Consider the following 17,632-nt stretch of genomic DNA (forward strand, 5'->3'; position numbering starts at 1 on the left):
CCGGAGGAGGAGGAGCAGCCGGGTGAAGGGCTGCTCCTGCCGGGAGCGGTGGAGGAGCCGCTCCAATCGGAGGCCGAGGACGAGGCGGGCGAGGGTCTACACCTGCCGGAGGCAGAGGAGTCGCTCCACCCAGAGGTGGGCGAGGGGCTGTGCCTGCTGGGGGCGGAGGCGCAGTGCGCGGAGCCGCTCCAAACGGGAGTGGCGGAGGCGGTGGCGGAGCAGCTGTGCGGGGAGACGGAGGTCCCTGCTCCAGGGCAGCCTGTGCAGCCGGAGTTGGAGGCAGAGGAGCGGGACAGCCCCGCTAGGCCGGGGAGCAATCGGGCGATGGGGGTATGTGGTGGGGCGTGGTCTGCGGGGCCGTGCGGACGCACCTGCACGGCATCCGCAATCACGCCCGCCGTGTTAAAACACGGGGACTCAGGGGTTGGTGGTGGTGTGGTGTGACGTGAATCAAATAAAGTTGGCTCTGAACGTCGCTCCGTGGTCCCGCCGTGCCTTATTCATGCCACATACACATAGCCACAGCTGCCCAACATAAATGATTCCATGTTGGTTAAAGACCAAATCAATCAGCTGCATATACACTGCAAAAACTCAAACTCTTATCAAGTATATTTGTCTTGTTTCTAGTCAAAATTTCTCATCACACTTAAAATACGAGAAATCAGCTACAGAGTAACATTTCAGTGAGATATAGGAACTTGTGAAAAAGTCTTGAAAACATATTGTTTTATTTTTTGTACCTTTTAACATTTCACAAAGTAAACTTGTTTTGTATTATGAACACATGTTTTTGTTGGCTGGTTAGAGTTGCATGGATCGCAGATTTATCTGTTTTTTGTGAATATAAGCTGCTGACTGGTGAGCTGAAGTTTCAGCTTGGTACGTTAGTGTTCATCAGTTAATCATAAAACATATTTAGTGCTTATAACAAATATATTATGCTAAATAAAGACAGATTTTTCCACAATGTATATGATAGTAAGAGTTAGTAAACCTCTATTAAAGTCTCCCTCTGCAGTCTGTTGTTTCTTAGATTCAGCATTGAAACTGAATTTAAAACCAAACATAGATGACATTCTGTCGCCTCATCAACCACCAAGATCTCACTGCCTACAGACATTCAGTAACTCTCATTGGATAATGTTAATAAATATCTTTCACTAAATATGAACGTTTTCTACCTGTCCTTGTTTAAATTATGAAAGAAGTTATTATGCCTGAGAATCTCTAGAATGTCGACTACTTTCCACTAAACAGTTGTCTTCTACTTTGGTTAGTTTTTTTAACAACCATTTAAAAAACATATTTTGCTTTTGTTTTATTTTTTACTGCAATTCCTGTAGAGTAGCTTTTATAGTGTTAATTCAGTATGTGCTACAAAATAAAAGCCTTTCCTTTACATTAGGTTTGTGGGCATTTTATTTTGAATTGTTCCAATCATGGCACTTCAAAGGAACAGCGCATCACAGGAACAGCCTGTGATGTCACAGTGCACATTCTACTGGAAAACCCTATAAATAGGGGAGACGTTCAACCGACTTTAGTGGATCTCAGATGGCAGAAACACAAAGCAACCTGGTTGTTAAAACAAAGACAAGGCGGACGCAGAGAAACGCACACGCACACGCTGACGCATCTACAATGGCAGAAGCAAAAATAGAAATGGTCATCACACCAAAACCTGAGGTTGATAAAGCCGCACAACCAAATACTAAAAAGTCTCCTGTGGCACAACCACCAAAGGAAACGGTTGTGAAACCAAAGAAACCAAAAAAGCAAAAACAGAAAAGAGTGGCTGAAGAACCAAGAAGAGCAATTACTCGGGCATATGCCCGGGCTCTTCTTGAAGCTCAAAACAGCACGGCTAACCCTGTGCCTAATGGAGGGACTTGGGAATATCAACCCATTCCCACATTTAGACCCCCGTTTAATCCCTGGCACGAGATTGCTGCTCTCAGACACCAACTGGAAGCCTCCCAATACCATCAGAACGACCTTTACGGTAAAATGGTAGGTGCAAACAAGAGGGCCTCTTATCACCAGCTTCAGGTGAACAAACTTCGTGAAGAAATTCACGAGAACGAGCAGAATCACGAGGAAACGATCAAAGGCCTCATAGAGCAGCTGGAAGAGGCTTCTAGTAATAAGCCCTATGACATCAGTGAGACAGACACTCTCGTGAGTGACAATGAAGCTATGGTCATATTGGATGAGGTGATTGCTACCCTGCAGGACCAAATCAGCCACCCTACCACAGAGCAGTGTGTGGAGTCTGCCACTCCAACCACAGAGGCTTCACACACTGACTCTGTAGGACTGAAGTCCTCTAAGGAGGCTGAATTTGAGCTCAAATGTAGGATTCAGCAAGAGCAGATTGAGATGCTCCAGAAACAGCTCCTAGCAGCTCAAAATCAGCTTGAAGAGCAGGCCGTTAAACATAGGCAGGAGCAGGAGACACTCAACCTGGAAATCAGTGACCTGAAATCCCAGCTCTGCCCCAACAAGGCCCTTCATGATTTGAAGCTAGAGTCTCTGGAGCCAGAGCTGAAAGGGGCCAAAGCTTCCTCACTTAAAATCCCACAGCAGCACAAAGAACAAAATTCCACTGCTGCAAATGAAATGCACAAATTTGAGCTTCCGAAAGAAAACGAGACTGGAGAACAGGACAAGATGGAAAAAGAGGACTCACGGCCATCCACTGCAAGGTCTCTGCAGGAGCCTCAGAAAGAAAAAGACACCACAGAACAACAGAAGATAGAAAAAGAAGAGTCAGCTGCATTTTCTGTACAGGAATCTTTGCAAAGTGTACAAGACAAACAGAAAATGCTCAATGTCAAGGTGGCTGAACTCAAGACTGAAGTCAAGAGCCTGCCAGAGATTCCGCCAAGGAAGAAGAAGAACAAGAAGAAGCGGAACTGTGCGCGTCCCCAATTTCACATAATTGGTGTCAACATCAAGTCCTAAAAATCATATTTATATACAACTAAATTGTCAGTGAACATTTGAACCCCTCTTGGTCAAGACAGAAGGCCACCCCTTCCTGAGCCCGGTTCTGTCAGAGGTTTCTCCCTATTAAGAGGGAGTTTTTCCTCTCCACTGTCGCCAAGTGCTTGCTCATAGGGGATTTGGGGGCTTTTTTTTTAACACCAACCACTGAAAAGTTCACTGACATCAAATTTAAGACTCAGCAAATATGGAAATGGATCATTCGTCATCAAGTGAGGAATCATCCATTTAAAACATGTTTGCTGAGTCATATTTAGTTGTATATAAATATGATTTCTGTCACACTAAGGCCAATCACAGACTAATTTGGACAATTGGTAAAAAATAAATAAATTGAAAAAATTGAAAAGAAGTAGTTGTGTCATTGTTTCGTGTAGATTTCAAATAACATGCCATTTTATGTCAACATATTTCTGTTACATTTGTAGTGCTCGTGGTTTTATATTCTTATGATCCTGTTTGTTTGATGAGTATATCCTTCTGCCTTACTTCACATATTTACTGCTGCTTGGCTAGCTTTAGTCATGCTAGCATCAGCACGGGTAGAAACAGATACACATCAGAGACATCACATGTAGCTTGTGTTTATGTTCAGAGTGACACCTGATTTAAAAGCAGGCAGCAAAGCACTGAGCAGCATATCAGTCAGCACAGAAAACAAATGCCATAAATGTCATCAATTAGGCTGGAATAATTTGTTTCTGGTGGCTTCTATTGTAAGTGCTTTACATTTCAGCATGGCATCCTGTATGTGTCCTACACTGAGGACACTTGAAACTGGTCATTTTCTTAGAATGGAGCTAAAGATAAAAACAAAACCAAACCAAACTTTCATAAGAAATCGTTATTCTGCAGTAAGGGACATTAAAAACCTAATAATGTTATCATTAAAAATATTAAAATGTGAAGTAAGAGCAAAATGTATGTTTGATACATTCAGTCATTTCATTTCAGTAGGTAAATAGTGTAAAACATATTTGCTTATATAGGAAATATCTATTACACAGAGTGGTGATAGCATGACTCGTTCAAGGTAACAGTGAATGAGCAACAACTGGACTTAAATACATAAATAGCCCTTTTTGAACTAGAAGTCATAGTCATACATTTCATTCACACCCAAATGCGTTGGGGACAATCGAAGGTTCAGTATCTTGCCCTTTGACGTGTGGACTGAAGCACTGATTAGTACACTGTGGTGGGGCGTGGTCTGCGGGGCCGTGCGGACGCACCTGCACGGCATCCGCAATCACGCCCGCCGTGTTAGGGGTTGGTGGTGGTGTGGTGTGACGTGAATCAAATAAAGTTGGCTCTGAACGTCGCTCCGTGGTCCCGCCGTGCCTTATTCATGCCACATTGGTGCCGAAACCCAGGAGGCGGCATGGCGGGTACCTACCAGAGCCAGGAAAGGAAAGAGCTGGCCGAGAGGGTGGCCGAAATAGCGGCCACCCAGCGGAAGCAGGCGGCGGAGGTGCGTCGCCAACAGGAAGAGCTGCGGAAGGAGAGCGAACGCCACCTGGGGAAGATGGCAGAGCTGGCAGCGCTGCTCTGGGCCTGGGCGCCACCCCCACAAGTGTGTCCCGAGGACAGTGAAGCGGTGGAGGAGCCGTGTGGGTCACCTCGGCAGCCGGAGGTGGTGGACGAGCCACGCGGGGGTCCGAGCCTGCCGGAGGAGGAGGAGCAGCCGGGTGAAGGGCTGCTCCTGCCGGGAGCGGTGGAGGAGCCGCTCCAATCGGAGGCCGAGGACGAGGCGGGCGAGGGTCTACACCTGCCGGAGGCAGAGGAGTCGCTCCACCCAGAGGTGGGCGAGGGGCTGTGCCTGCTGGGGGCGGAGGCGCAGTGCGCGGAGCCGCTCCAAACGGGAGTGGCGGAGGCGGTGGCGGAGCAGCTGTGCGGGGAGACGGAGGTCCCTGCTCCAGGGCAGCCTGTGCAGCCGGAGTTGGAGGCAGAGGAGCGGGACAGCCCCGCTAGGCCGGGGAGCAATCGGGCGATGGGGGTATGTGGTGGGGCGTGGTCTGCGGGGCCGTGCGGACGCACCTGCACGGCATCCGCAATCACGCCCGCCGTGTTAAAACACGGGGACTCAGGGGTTGGTGGTGGTGTGGTGTGACGTGAATCAAATAAAGTTGGCTCTGAACGTCGCTCCGTGGTCCCGCCGTGCCTTATTCATGCCACATACACATAGCCACAGCTGCCCAACATAAATGATTCCATGTTGGTTAAAGACCAAATCAATCAGCTGCATATACACTGCAAAAACTCAAACTCTTATCAAGTATATTTGTCTTGTTTCTAGTCAAAATTTCTCATCACACTTAAAATACGAGAAATCAGCTACAGAGTAACATTTCAGTGAGATATAGGAACTTGTGAAAAAGTCTTGAAAACATATTGTTTTATTTTTTGTACCTTTTAACATTTCACAAAGTAAACTTGTTTTGTATTATGAACACATGTTTTTGTTGGCTGGTTAGAGTTGCATGGATCGCAGATTTATCTGTTTTTTGTGAATATAAGCTGCTGACTGGTGAGCTGAAGTTTCAGCTTGGTACGTTAGTGTTCATCAGTTAATCATAAAACATATTTAGTGCTTATAACAAATATATTATGCTAAATAAAGACAGATTTTTCCACAATGTATATGATAGTAAGAGTTAGTAAACCTCTATTAAAGTCTCCCTCTGCAGTCTGTTGTTTCTTAGATTCAGCATTGAAACTGAATTTAAAACCAAACATAGATGACATTCTGTCGCCTCATCAACCACCAAGATCTCACTGCCTACAGACATTCAGTAACTCTCATTGGATAATGTTAATAAATATCTTTCACTAAATATGAACGTTTTCTACCTGTCCTTGTTTAAATTATGAAAGAAGTTATTATGCCTGAGAATCTCTAGAATGTCGACTACTTTCCACTAAACAGTTGTCTTCTACTTTGGTTAGTTTTTTTAACAACCATTTAAAAAACATATTTTGCTTTTGTTTTATTTTTTACTGCAATTCCTGTAGAGTAGCTTTTATAGTGTTAATTCAGTATGTGCTACAAAATAAAAGCCTTTCCTTTACATTAGGTTTGTGGGCATTTTATTTTGAATTGTTCCAATCATGGCACTTCAAAGGAACAGCGCATCACAGGAACAGCCTGTGATGTCACAGTGCACATTCTACTGGAAAACCCTATAAATAGGGGAGACGTTCAACCGACTTTAGTGGATCTCAGATGGCAGAAACACAAAGCAACCTGGTTGTTAAAACAAAGACAAGGCGGACGCAGAGAAACGCACACGCACACGCTGACGCATCTACAATGGCAGAAGCAAAAATAGAAATGGTCATCACACCAAAACCTGAGGTTGATAAAGCCGCACAACCAAATACTAAAAAGTCTCCTGTGGCACAACCACCAAAGGAAACGGTTGTGAAACCAAAGAAACCAAAAAAGCAAAAACAGAAAAGAGTGGCTGAAGAACCAAGAAGAGCAATTACTCGGGCATATGCCCGGGCTCTTCTTGAAGCTCAAAACAGCACGGCTAACCCTGTGCCTAATGGAGGGACTTGGGAATATCAACCCATTCCCACATTTAGACCCCCGTTTAATCCCTGGCACGAGATTGCTGCTCTCAGACACCAACTGGAAGCCTCCCAATACCATCAGAACGACCTTTACGGTAAAATGGTAGGTGCAAACAAGAGGGCCTCTTATCACCAGCTTCAGGTGAACAAACTTCGTGAAGAAATTCACGAGAACGAGCAGAATCACGAGGAAACGATCAAAGGCCTCATAGAGCAGCTGGAAGAGGCTTCTAGTAATAAGCCCTATGACATCAGTGAGACAGACACTCTCGTGAGTGACAATGAAGCTATGGTCATATTGGATGAGGTGATTGCTACCCTGCAGGACCAAATCAGCCACCCTACCACAGAGCAGTGTGTGGAGTCTGCCACTCCAACCACAGAGGCTTCACACACTGACTCTGTAGGACTGAAGTCCTCTAAGGAGGCTGAATTTGAGCTCAAATGTAGGATTCAGCAAGAGCAGATTGAGATGCTCCAGAAACAGCTCCTAGCAGCTCAAAATCAGCTTGAAGAGCAGGCCGTTAAACATAGGCAGGAGCAGGAGACACTCAACCTGGAAATCAGTGACCTGAAATCCCAGCTCTGCCCCAACAAGGCCCTTCATGATTTGAAGCTAGAGTCTCTGGAGCCAGAGCTGAAAGGGGCCAAAGCTTCCTCACTTAAAATCCCACAGCAGCACAAAGAACAAAATTCCACTGCTGCAAATGAAATGCACAAATTTGAGCTTCCGAAAGAAAACGAGACTGGAGAACAGGACAAGATGGAAAAAGAGGACTCACGGCCATCCACTGCAAGGTCTCTGCAGGAGCCTCAGAAAGAAAAAGACACCACAGAACAACAGAAGATAGAAAAAGAAGAGTCAGCTGCATTTTCTGTACAGGAATCTTTGCAAAGTGTACAAGACAAACAGAAAATGCTCAATGTCAAGGTGGCTGAACTCAAGACTGAAGTCAAGAGCCTGCCAGAGATTCCGCCAAGGAAGAAGAAGAACAAGAAGAAGCGGAACTGTGCGCGTCCCCAATTTCACATAATTGGTGTCAACATCAAGTCCTAAAAATCATATTTATATACAACTAAATTGTCAGTGAACATTTGAACCCCTCTTGGTCAAGACAGAAGGCCACCCCTTCCTGAGCCCGGTTCTGTCAGAGGTTTCTCCCTATTAAGAGGGAGTTTTTCCTCTCCACTGTCGCCAAGTGCTTGCTCATAGGGGATTTGGGGGCTTTTTTTTTAACACCAACCACTGAAAAGTTCACTGACATCAAATTTAAGACTCAGCAAATATGGAAATGGATCATTCGTCATCAAGTGAGGAATCATCCATTTAAAACATGTTTGCTGAGTCATATTTAGTTGTATATAAATATGATTTCTGTCACACTAAGGCCAATCACAGACTAATTTGGACAATTGGTAAAAAATAAATAAATTGAAAAAATTGAAAAGAAGTAGTTGTGTCATTGTTTCGTGTAGATTTCAAATAACATGCCATTTTATGTCAACATATTTCTGTTACATTTGTAGTGCTCGTGGTTTTATATTCTTATGATCCTGTTTGTTTGATGAGTATATCCTTCTGCCTTACTTCACATATTTACTGCTGCTTGGCTAGCTTTAGTCATGCTAGCATCAGCACGGGTAGAAACAGATACACATCAGAGACATCACATGTAGCTTGTGTTTATGTTCAGAGTGACACCTGATTTAAAAGCAGGCAGCAAAGCACTGAGCAGCATATCAGTCAGCACAGAAAACAAATGCCATAAATGTCATCAATTAGGCTGGAATAATTTGTTTCTGGTGGCTTCTATTGTAAGTGCTTTACATTTCAGCATGGCATCCTGTATGTGTCCTACACTGAGGACACTTGAAACTGGTCATTTTCTTAGAATGGAGCTAAAGATAAAAACAAAACCAAACCAAACTTTCATAAGAAATCTTTATTCTGCAGTAAGGGACATTAAAAACCTAATAATGTTATCATTAAAAATATTAAAATGTGAAGTAAGAGCAAAATGTATGTTTGATACATTCAGTCATTTCATTTCAGTAGGTAAATAGTGTAAAACATATTTGCTTATATAGGAAATATCTATTACACAGAGTGGTGATAGCATGACTCGTTCAAGGTAACAGTGAATGAGCAACAACTGGACTTAAATACATAAATAGCCCTTTTTGAACTAGAAGTCATAGTCATACATTTCATTCACACCCAAATGCGTTGGGGACAATCGAAGGTTCAGTATCTTGCCCTTTGACGTGTGGACTGAAGCACTGATTAGTACACTGTGGTGGGGCGTGGTCTGCGGGGCCGTGCGGACGCACCTGCACGGCATCCGCAATCACGCCCGCCGTGTTAGGGGTTGGTGGTGGTGTGGTGTGACGTGAATCAAATAAAGTTGGCTCTGAACGTCGCTCCGTGGTCCCGCCGTGCCTTATTCATGCCACATTGGTGCCGAAACCCAGGAGGCGGCATGGCGGGTACCTACCAGAGCCAGGAAAGGAAAGAGCTGGCCGAGAGGGTGGCCGAAATAGCGGCCACCCAGCGGAAGCAGGCGGCGGAGGTGCGTCGCCAACAGGAAGAGCTGCGGAAGGAGAGCGAACGCCACCTGGGGAAGATGGCAGAGCTGGCAGCGCTGCTCTGGGCCTGGGCGCCACCCCCACAAGTGTGTCCCGAGGACAGTGAAGCGGTGGAGGAGCCGTGTGGGTCACCTCGGCAGCCGGAGGTGGTGGACGAGCCACGCGGGGGTCCGAGCCTGCCGGAGGAGGAGGAGCAGCCGGGTGAAGGGCTGCTCCTGCCGGGAGCGGTGGAGGAGCCGCTCCAATCGGAGGCCGAGGACGAGGCGGGCGAGGGTCTACACCTGCCGGAGGCAGAGGAGTCGCTCCACCCAGAGGTGGGCGAGGGGCTGTGCCTGCTGGGGGCGGAGGCGCAGTGCGCGGAGCCGCTCCAAACGGGAGTGGCGGAGGCGGTGGCGGAGCAGCTGTGCGGGGAGACGGAGGTCCCTGCTCCAGGGCAGCCTGTGCAGCCGGAGTTGGAGGCAGAGGAGCGGGACAGCCCCGCTAGGCCGGGGAGCAATCGGGCGATGGGGGTATGTGGTGGGGCGTGGTCTGCGGGGCCGTGCGGACGCACCTGCACGGCATCCGCAATCACGCCCGCCGTGTTAAAACACGGGGACTCAGGGGTTGGTGGTGGTGTGGTGTGACGTGAATCAAATAAAGTTGGCTCTGAACGTCGCTCCGTGGTCCCGCCGTGCCTTATTCATGCCACATACACATAGCCACAGCTGCCCAACATAAATGATTCCATGTTGGTTAAAGACCAAATCAATCAGCTGCATATACACTGCAAAAACTCAAACTCTTATCAAGTATATTTGTCTTGTTTCTAGTCAAAATTTCTCATCACACTTAAAATACGAGAAATCAGCTACAGAGTAACATTTCAGTGAGATATAGGAACTTGTGAAAAAGTCTTGAAAACATATTGTTTTATTTTTTGTACCTTTTAACATTTCACAAAGTAAACTTGTTTTGTATTATGAACACATGTTTTTGTTGGCTGGTTAGAGTTGCATGGATCGCAGATTTATCTGTTTTTTGTGAATATAAGCTGCTGACTGGTGAGCTGAATTTTCAGCTTGGTACGTTAGTGTTCATCAGTTAATCATAAAACATATTTAGTGCTTATAACAAATATATTATGCTAAATAAAGACAGATTTTTCCACAATGTATATGATAGTAAGAGTTAGTAAACCTCTATTAAAGTCTCCCTCTGCAGTCTGTTGTTTCTTAGATTCAGCATTGAAACTGAATTTAAAACCAAACATAGATGACATTCTGTCGCCTCATCAACCACCAAGATCTCACTGCCTACAGACATTCAGTAACTCTCATTGGATAATGTTAATAAATATCTTTCACTAAATATGAACGTTTTCTACCTGTCCTTGTTTAAATTATGAAAGAAGTTATTATGCCTGAGAATCTCTAGAATGTCGACTACTTTCCACTAAACAGTTGTCTTCTACTTTGGTTAGTTTTTTTAACAACCATTTAAAAAACATATTTTGCTTTTGTTTTATTTTTTACTGCAATTCCTGTAGAGTAGCTTTTATAGTGTTAATTCAGTATGTGCTACAAAATAAAAGCCTTTCCTTTACATTAGGTTTGTGGGCATTTTATTTTGAATTGTTCCAATCATGGCACTTCAAAGGAACAGCGCATCACAGGAACAGCCTGTGATGTCACAGTGCACATTCTACTGGAAAACCCTATAAATAGGGGAGACGTTCAACCGACTTTAGTGGATCTCAGATGGCAGAAACACAAAGCAACCTGGTTGTTAAAACAAAGACAAGGCGGACGCAGAGAAACGCACACGCACACGCTGACGCATCTACAATGGCAGAAGCAAAAATAGAAATGGTCATCACACCAAAACCTGAGGTTGATAAAGCCGCACAACCAAATACTAAAAAGTCTCCTGTGGCACAACCACCAAAGGAAACGGTTGTGAAACCAAAGAAACCAAAAAAGCAAAAACAGAAAAGAGTGGCTGAAGAACCAAGAAGAGCAATTACTCGGGCATATGCCCGGGCTCTTCTTGAAGCTCAAAACAGCACGGCTAACCCTGTGCCTAATGGAGGGACTTGGGAATATCAACCCATTCCCACATTTAGACCCCCGTTTAATCCCTGGCACGAGATTGCTGCTCTCAGACACCAACTGGAAGCCTCCCAATACCATCAGAACGACCTTTACGGTAAAATGGTAGGTGCAAACAAGAGGGCCTCTTATCACCAGCTTCAGGTGAACAAACTTCGTGAAGAAATTCACGAGAACGAGCAGAATCACGAGGAAACGATCAAAGGCCTCATAGAGCAGCTGGAAGAGGCTTCTAGTAATAAGCCCTATGACATCAGTGAGACAGACACTCTCGTGAGTGACAATGAAGCTATGGTCATATTGGATGAGGTGATTGCTACCCTGCAGGACCAAATCAGCCACCCTACCACAGAGCAGTGTGTGGAGTCTGCCACTCCAACCACAGAGGCTTCACACACTGACTCTGTAGGACTGAAGTCCTCTAAGGAGGCTGAATTTGAGCTCAAATGTAGGATTCAGCAAGAGCAGATTGAGATGCTCCAGAAACAGCTCCTAGCAGCTCAAAATCAGCTTGAAGAGCAGGCCGTTAAACATAGGCAGGAGCAGGAGACACTCAACCTGGAAATCAGTGACCTGAAATCCCAGCTCTGCCCCAACAAGGCCCTTCATGATTTGAAGCTAGAGTCTCTGGAGCCAGAGCTGAAAGGGGCCAAAGCTTCCTCACTTAAAATCCCACAGCAGCACAAAGAACAAAATTCCACTGCTGCAAATGAAATGCACAAATTTGAGCTTCCGAAAGAAAACGAGACTGGAGAACAGGACAAGATGGAAAAAGAGGACTCACGGCCATCCACTGCAAGGTCTCTGCAGGAGCCTCAGAAAGAAAAAGACACCACAGAACAACAGAAGATAGAAAAAGAAGAGTCAGCTGCATTTTCTGTACAGGAATCTTTGCAAAGTGTACAAGACAAACAGAAAATGCTCAATGTCAAGGTGGCTGAACTCAAGACTGAAGTCAAGAGCCTGCCAGAGATTCCGCCAAGGAAGAAGAAGAACAAGAAGAAGCGGAACTGTGCGCGTCCCCAATTTCACATAATTGGTGTCAACATCAAGTCCTAAAAATCATATTTATATACAACTAAATTGTCAGTGAACATTTGAACCCCTCTTGGTCAAGACAGAAGGCCACCCCTTCCTGAGCCCGGTTCTGTCAGAGGTTTCTCCCTATTAAGAGGGAGTTTTTCCTCTCCACTGTCGCCAAGTGCTTGCTCATAGGGGATTTGGGGGCTTTTTTTTTAACACCAACCACTGAAAAGTTCACTGACATCAAATTTAAGACTCAGCAAATATGGAAATGGATCATTCGTCATCAAGTGAGGAATCATCCATTTAAAACATGTTTGCTGAGTCATATTTAGTTGTATATAAATATGATTTCTGTCACACTAAGGCCAATCACAGACTAATTTGGACAATTGGTAAAAAATAAATAAATTGAAAAAATTGAAAAGAAGTAGTTGTGTCATTGTTTCGTGTAGATTTCAAATAACATGCCATTTTATGTCAACATATTTCTGTTACATTTGTAGTGCTCGTGGTTTTATATTCTTATGATCCTGTTTGTTTGATGAGTATATCCTTCTGCCTTACTTCACATATTTACTGCTGCTTGGCTAGCTTTAGTCATGCTAGCATCAGCACGGGTAGAAACAGATACACATCAGAGACATCACATGTAGCTTGTGTTTATGTTCAGAGTGACACCTGATTTAAAAGCAGGCAGCAAAGCACTGAGCAGCATATCAGTCAGCACAGAAAACAAATGCCATAAATGTCATCAATTAGGCTGGAATAATTTGTTTCTGGTGGCTTCTATTGTAAGTGCTTTACATTTCAGCATGGCATCCTGTATGTGTCCTACACTGAGGACACTTGAAACTGGTCATTTTCTTAGAATGGAGCTAAAGATAAAAACAAAACCAAACCAAACTTTCATAAGAAATCGTTATTCTGCAGTAAGGGACATTAAAAACCTAATAATGTTATCATTAAAAATATTAAAATGTGAAGTAAGAGCAAAATGTATGTTTGATACATTCAGTCATTTCATTTCAGTAGGTAAATAGTGTAAAACATATTTGCTTATATAGGAAATATCTATTACACAGAGTGGTGATAGCATGACTCGTTCAAGGTAACAGTGAATGAGCAACAACTGGACTTAAATACATAAATAGCCCTTTTTGAACTAGAAGTCATAGTCATACATTTCATTCACACCCAAATGCGTTGGGGACAATCGAAGGTTCAGTATCTTGCCCTTTGACGTGTGGACTGAAGCACTGATTAGTACACTGTGGTGGGGCGTGGTCTGCGGGGCCGTGCGGACGCACCTGCACGGCATCCGCAATCACGCCCGCCGTGTTAGGGGTTGGTGGTGGTGTGGTGTGACGTGAATCAAATAAAGTTGGCTCTGAACGTCGCTCCGTGGTCCCGCCGTGCCTTATTCATGCCACATTGGTGCCGAAACCCAGGAGGCGGCATGGCGGGTACCTACCAGAGCCAGGAAAGGAAAGAGCTGGCCGAGAGGGTGGCCGAAATAGCGGCCACCCAGCGGAAGCAGGCGGCGGAGGTGCGTCGCCAACAGGAAGAGCTGCGGAAGGAGAGCGAACGCCACCTGGGGAAGATGGCAGAGCTGGCAGCGCTGCTCTGGGCCTGGGCGCCACCCCCACAAGTGTGTCCCGAGGACAGTGAAGCGGTGGAGGAGCCGTGTGGGTCACCTCGGCAGCCGGAGGTGGTGGACGAGCCACGCGGGGGTCCGAGCCTGCCGGAGGAGGAGGAGCAGCCGGGTGAAGGGCTGCTCCTGCCGGGAGCGGTGGAGGAGCCGCTCCAATCGGAGGCCGAGGACGAGGCGGGCGAGGGTCTACACCTGCCGGAGGCAGAGGAGTCGCTCCACCCAGAGGTGGGCGAGGGGCTGTGCCTGCTGGGGGCGGAGGCGCAGTGCGCGGAGCCGCTCCAAACGGGAGTGGCGGAGGCGGTGGCGGAGCAGCTGTGCGGGGAGACGGAGGTCCCTGCTCCAGGGCAGCCTGTGCAGCCGGAGTTGGAGGCAGAGGAGCGGGACAGCCCCGCTAGGCCGGGGAGCAATCGGGCGATGGGGGTATGTGGTGGGGCGTGGTCTGCGGGGCCGTGCGGACGCACCTGCACGGCATCCGCAATCACGCCCGCCGTGTTAAAACACGGGGACTCAGGGGTTGGTGGTGGTGTGGTGTGACGTGAATCAAATAAAGTTGGCTCTGAACGTCGCTCCGTGGTCCCGCCGTGCCTTATTCATGCCACATACACATAGCCACAGCTGCCCAACATAAATGATTCCATGTTGGTTAAAGACCAAATCAATCAGCTGCATATACACTGCAAAAACTCAAACTCTTATCAAGTATATTTGTCTTGTTTCTAGTCAAAATTTCTCATCACACTTAAAATACGAGAAATCAGCTACAGAGTAACATTTCAGTGAGATATAGGAACTTGTGAAAAAGTCTTGAAAACATATTGTTTTATTTTTTGTACCTTTTAACATTTCACAAAGTAAACTTGTTTTGTATTATGAACACATGTTTTTGTTGGCTGGTTAGAGTTGCATGGATCGCAGATTTATCTGTTTTTTGTGAATATAAGCTGCTGACTGGTGAGCTGAATTTTCAGCTTGGTACGTTAGTGTTCATCAGTTAATCATAAAACATATTTAGTGCTTATAACAAATATATTATGCTAAATAAAGACAGATTTTTCCACAATGTATATGATAGTAAGAGTTAGTAAACCTCTATTAAAGTCTCCCTCTGCAGTCTGTTGTTTCTTAGATTCAGCATTGAAACTGAATTTAAAACCAAACATAGATGACATTCTGTCGCCTCATCAACCACCAAGATCTCACTGCCTACAGACATTCAGTAACTCTCATTGGATAATGTTAATAAATATCTTTCACTAAATATGAACGTTTTCTACCTGTCCTTGTTTAAATTATGAAAGAAGTTATTATGCCTGAGAATCTCTAGAATGTCGACTACTTTCCACTAAACAGTTGTCTTCTACTTTGGTTAGTTTTTTTAACAACCATTTAAAAAACATATTTTGCTTTTGTTTTATTTTTTACTGCAATTCCTGTAGAGTAGCTTTTATAGTGTTAATTCAGTATGTGCTACAAAATAAAAGCCTTTCCTTTACATTAGGTTTGTGGGCATTTTATTTTGAATTGTTCCAATCATGGCACTTCAAAGGAACAGCGCATCACAGGAACAGCCTGTGATGTCACAGTGCACATTCTACTGGAAAACCCTATAAATAGGGGAGACGTTCAACCGACTTTAGTGGATCTCAGATGGCAGAAACACAAAGCAACCTGGTTGTTAAAACAAAGACAAGGCGGACGCAGAGAAACGCACACGCACACGCTGACGCATCTACAATGGCAGAAGCAAAAATAGAAATGGTCATCACACCAAAACCTGAGGTTGATAAAGCCGCACAACCAAATACTAAAAAGTCTCCTGTGGCACAACCACCAAAGGAAACGGTTGTGAAACCAAAGAAACCAAAAAAGCAAAAACAGAAAAGAGTGGCTGAAGAACCAAGAAGAGCAATTACTCGGGCATATGCCCGGGCTCTTCTTGAAGCTCAAAACAGCACGGCTAACCCTGTGCCTAATGGAGGGACTTGGGAATATCAACCCATTCCCACATTTAGACCCCCGTTTAATCCCTGGCACGAGATTGCTGCTCTCAGACACCAACTGGAAGCCTCCCAATACCATCAGAACGACCTTTACGGTAAAATGGTAGGTGCAAACAAGAGGGCCTCTTATCACCAGCTTCAGGTGAACAAACTTCGTGAAGAAATTCACGAGAACGAGCAGAATCACGAGGAAACGATCAAAGGCCTCATAGAGCAGCTGGAAGAGGCTTCTAGTAATAAGCCCTATGACATCAGTGAGACAGACACTCTCGTGAGTGACAATGAAGCTATGGTCATATTGGATGAGGTGATTGCTACCCTGCAGGACCAAATCAGCCACCCTACCACAGAGCAGTGTGTGGAGTCTGCCACTCCAACCACAGAGGCTTCACACACTGACTCTGTAGGACTGAAGTCCTCTAAGGAGGCTGAATTTGAGCTCAAATGTAGGATTCAGCAAGAGCAGATTGAGATGCTCCAGAAACAGCTCCTAGCAGCTCAAAATCAGCTTGAAGAGCAGGCCGTTAAACATAGGCAGGAGCAGGAGACACTCAACCTGGAAATCAGTGACCTGAAATCCCAGCTCTGCCCCAACAAGGCCCTTCATGATTTGAAGCTAGAGTCTCTGGAGCCAGAGCTGAAAGGGGCCAAAGCTTCCTCACTTAAAATCCCACAGCAGCACAAAGAACAAAATTCCACTGCTGCAAATGAAATGCACAAATTTGAGCTTCCGAAAGAAAACGAGACTGGAGAACAGGACAAGATGGAAAAAGAGGACTCACGGCCATCCACTGCAAGGTCTCTGCAGGAGCCTCAGAAAGAAAAAGACACCACAGAACAACAGAAGATAGAAAAAGAAGAGTCAGCTGCATTTTCTGTACAGGAATCTTTGCAAAGTGTACAAGACAAACAGAAAATGCTCAATGTCAAGGTGGCTGAACTCAAGACTGAAGTCAAGAGCCTGCCAGAGATTCCGCCAAGGAAGAAGAAGAACAAGAAGAAGCGGAACTGTGCGCGTCCCCAATTTCACATAATTGGTGTCAACATCAAGTCCTAAAAATCATATTTATATACAACTAAATTGTCAGTGAACATTTGAACCCCTCTTGGTCAAGACAGAAGGCCACCCCTTCCTGAGCCCGGTTCTGTCAGAGGTTTCTCCCTATTAAGAGGGAGTTTTTCCTCTCCACTGTCGCCAAGTGCTTGCTCATAGGGGATTTGGGGGCTTTTTTTTAACACCAACCACTGAAAAGTTCACTGACATCAAATTTAAGACTCAGCAAATATGGAAATGGATCATTCGTCATCAAGTGAGGAATCATCCATTTAAAACATGTTTGCTGAGTCATATTTAGTTGTATATAAATATGATTTCTGTCACACTAAGGCCAATCACAGACTAATTTGGACAATTGGTAAAAAATAAATAAATTGAAAAAATTGAAAAGAAGTAGTTGTGTCATTGTTTCGTGTAGATTTCAAATAACATGCCATTTTATGTCAACATATTTCTGTTACATTTGTAGTGCTCGTGGTTTTATATTCTTATGATCCTGTTTGTTTGATGAGTATATCCTTCTGCCTTACTTCACATATTTACTGCTGCTTGGCTAGCTTTAGTCATGCTAGCATCAGCACGGGTAGAAACAGATACACATCAGAGACATCACATGTAGCTTGTGTTTATGTTCAGAGTG

General features: G+C 45.1%; 4 protein-coding genes across 4 annotated transcripts; all 4 read left to right on the forward strand.

Moving 5' to 3' along the window:
- The first annotated feature begins 1,557 nt into the window (after positions 1–1,557).
- On the forward strand, positions 1,558–2,967 carry LOC147310145 (uncharacterized). Its single transcript, XM_086268184.1, has one exon. The coding sequence runs from the start codon at positions 1,558–1,560 to the stop codon at positions 2,965–2,967; it is 1,410 nt and encodes a 469-aa protein (XP_086124310.1).
- A 3,265-nt stretch (positions 2,968–6,232) lies between these two features.
- On the forward strand, positions 6,233–7,642 carry LOC147310146 (uncharacterized). Its single transcript, XM_086268185.1, has one exon. It carries the CDS (start codon positions 6,233–6,235, stop codon positions 7,640–7,642), a length of 1,410 nt encoding a protein of 469 aa, XP_086124311.1.
- Positions 7,643–10,994: 3,352 nt separating this feature from the next.
- LOC147310147 (uncharacterized) lies at positions 10,995–12,317 on the forward strand. The gene has a single exon (XM_086268281.1). The coding sequence runs from the start codon at positions 10,995–10,997 to the stop codon at positions 12,315–12,317; it is 1,323 nt and encodes a 440-aa protein (XP_086124407.1).
- A 3,352-nt stretch (positions 12,318–15,669) lies between these two features.
- Positions 15,670–16,992, forward strand: LOC147310148 (uncharacterized). Its single transcript, XM_086268282.1, has one exon. It carries the CDS (start codon positions 15,670–15,672, stop codon positions 16,990–16,992), a length of 1,323 nt encoding a protein of 440 aa, XP_086124408.1.
- The last annotated feature ends 640 nt before the right edge of the window (positions 16,993–17,632 follow it).

Source organism: Aulonocara sp. 'chitande type north' Nkhata Bay, linkage group LG17 (genome assembly GCF_057382095.1).
Source record: "Aulonocara sp. 'chitande type north' Nkhata Bay isolate Kocher_YH1m ecotype deep benthic linkage group LG17, A_spYH_male_GT1.1, whole genome shotgun sequence".
In the NCBI taxonomy this organism is placed as follows: domain Eukaryota; kingdom Metazoa; phylum Chordata; class Actinopteri; order Cichliformes; family Cichlidae; genus Aulonocara; species Aulonocara sp. 'chitande type north' Nkhata Bay.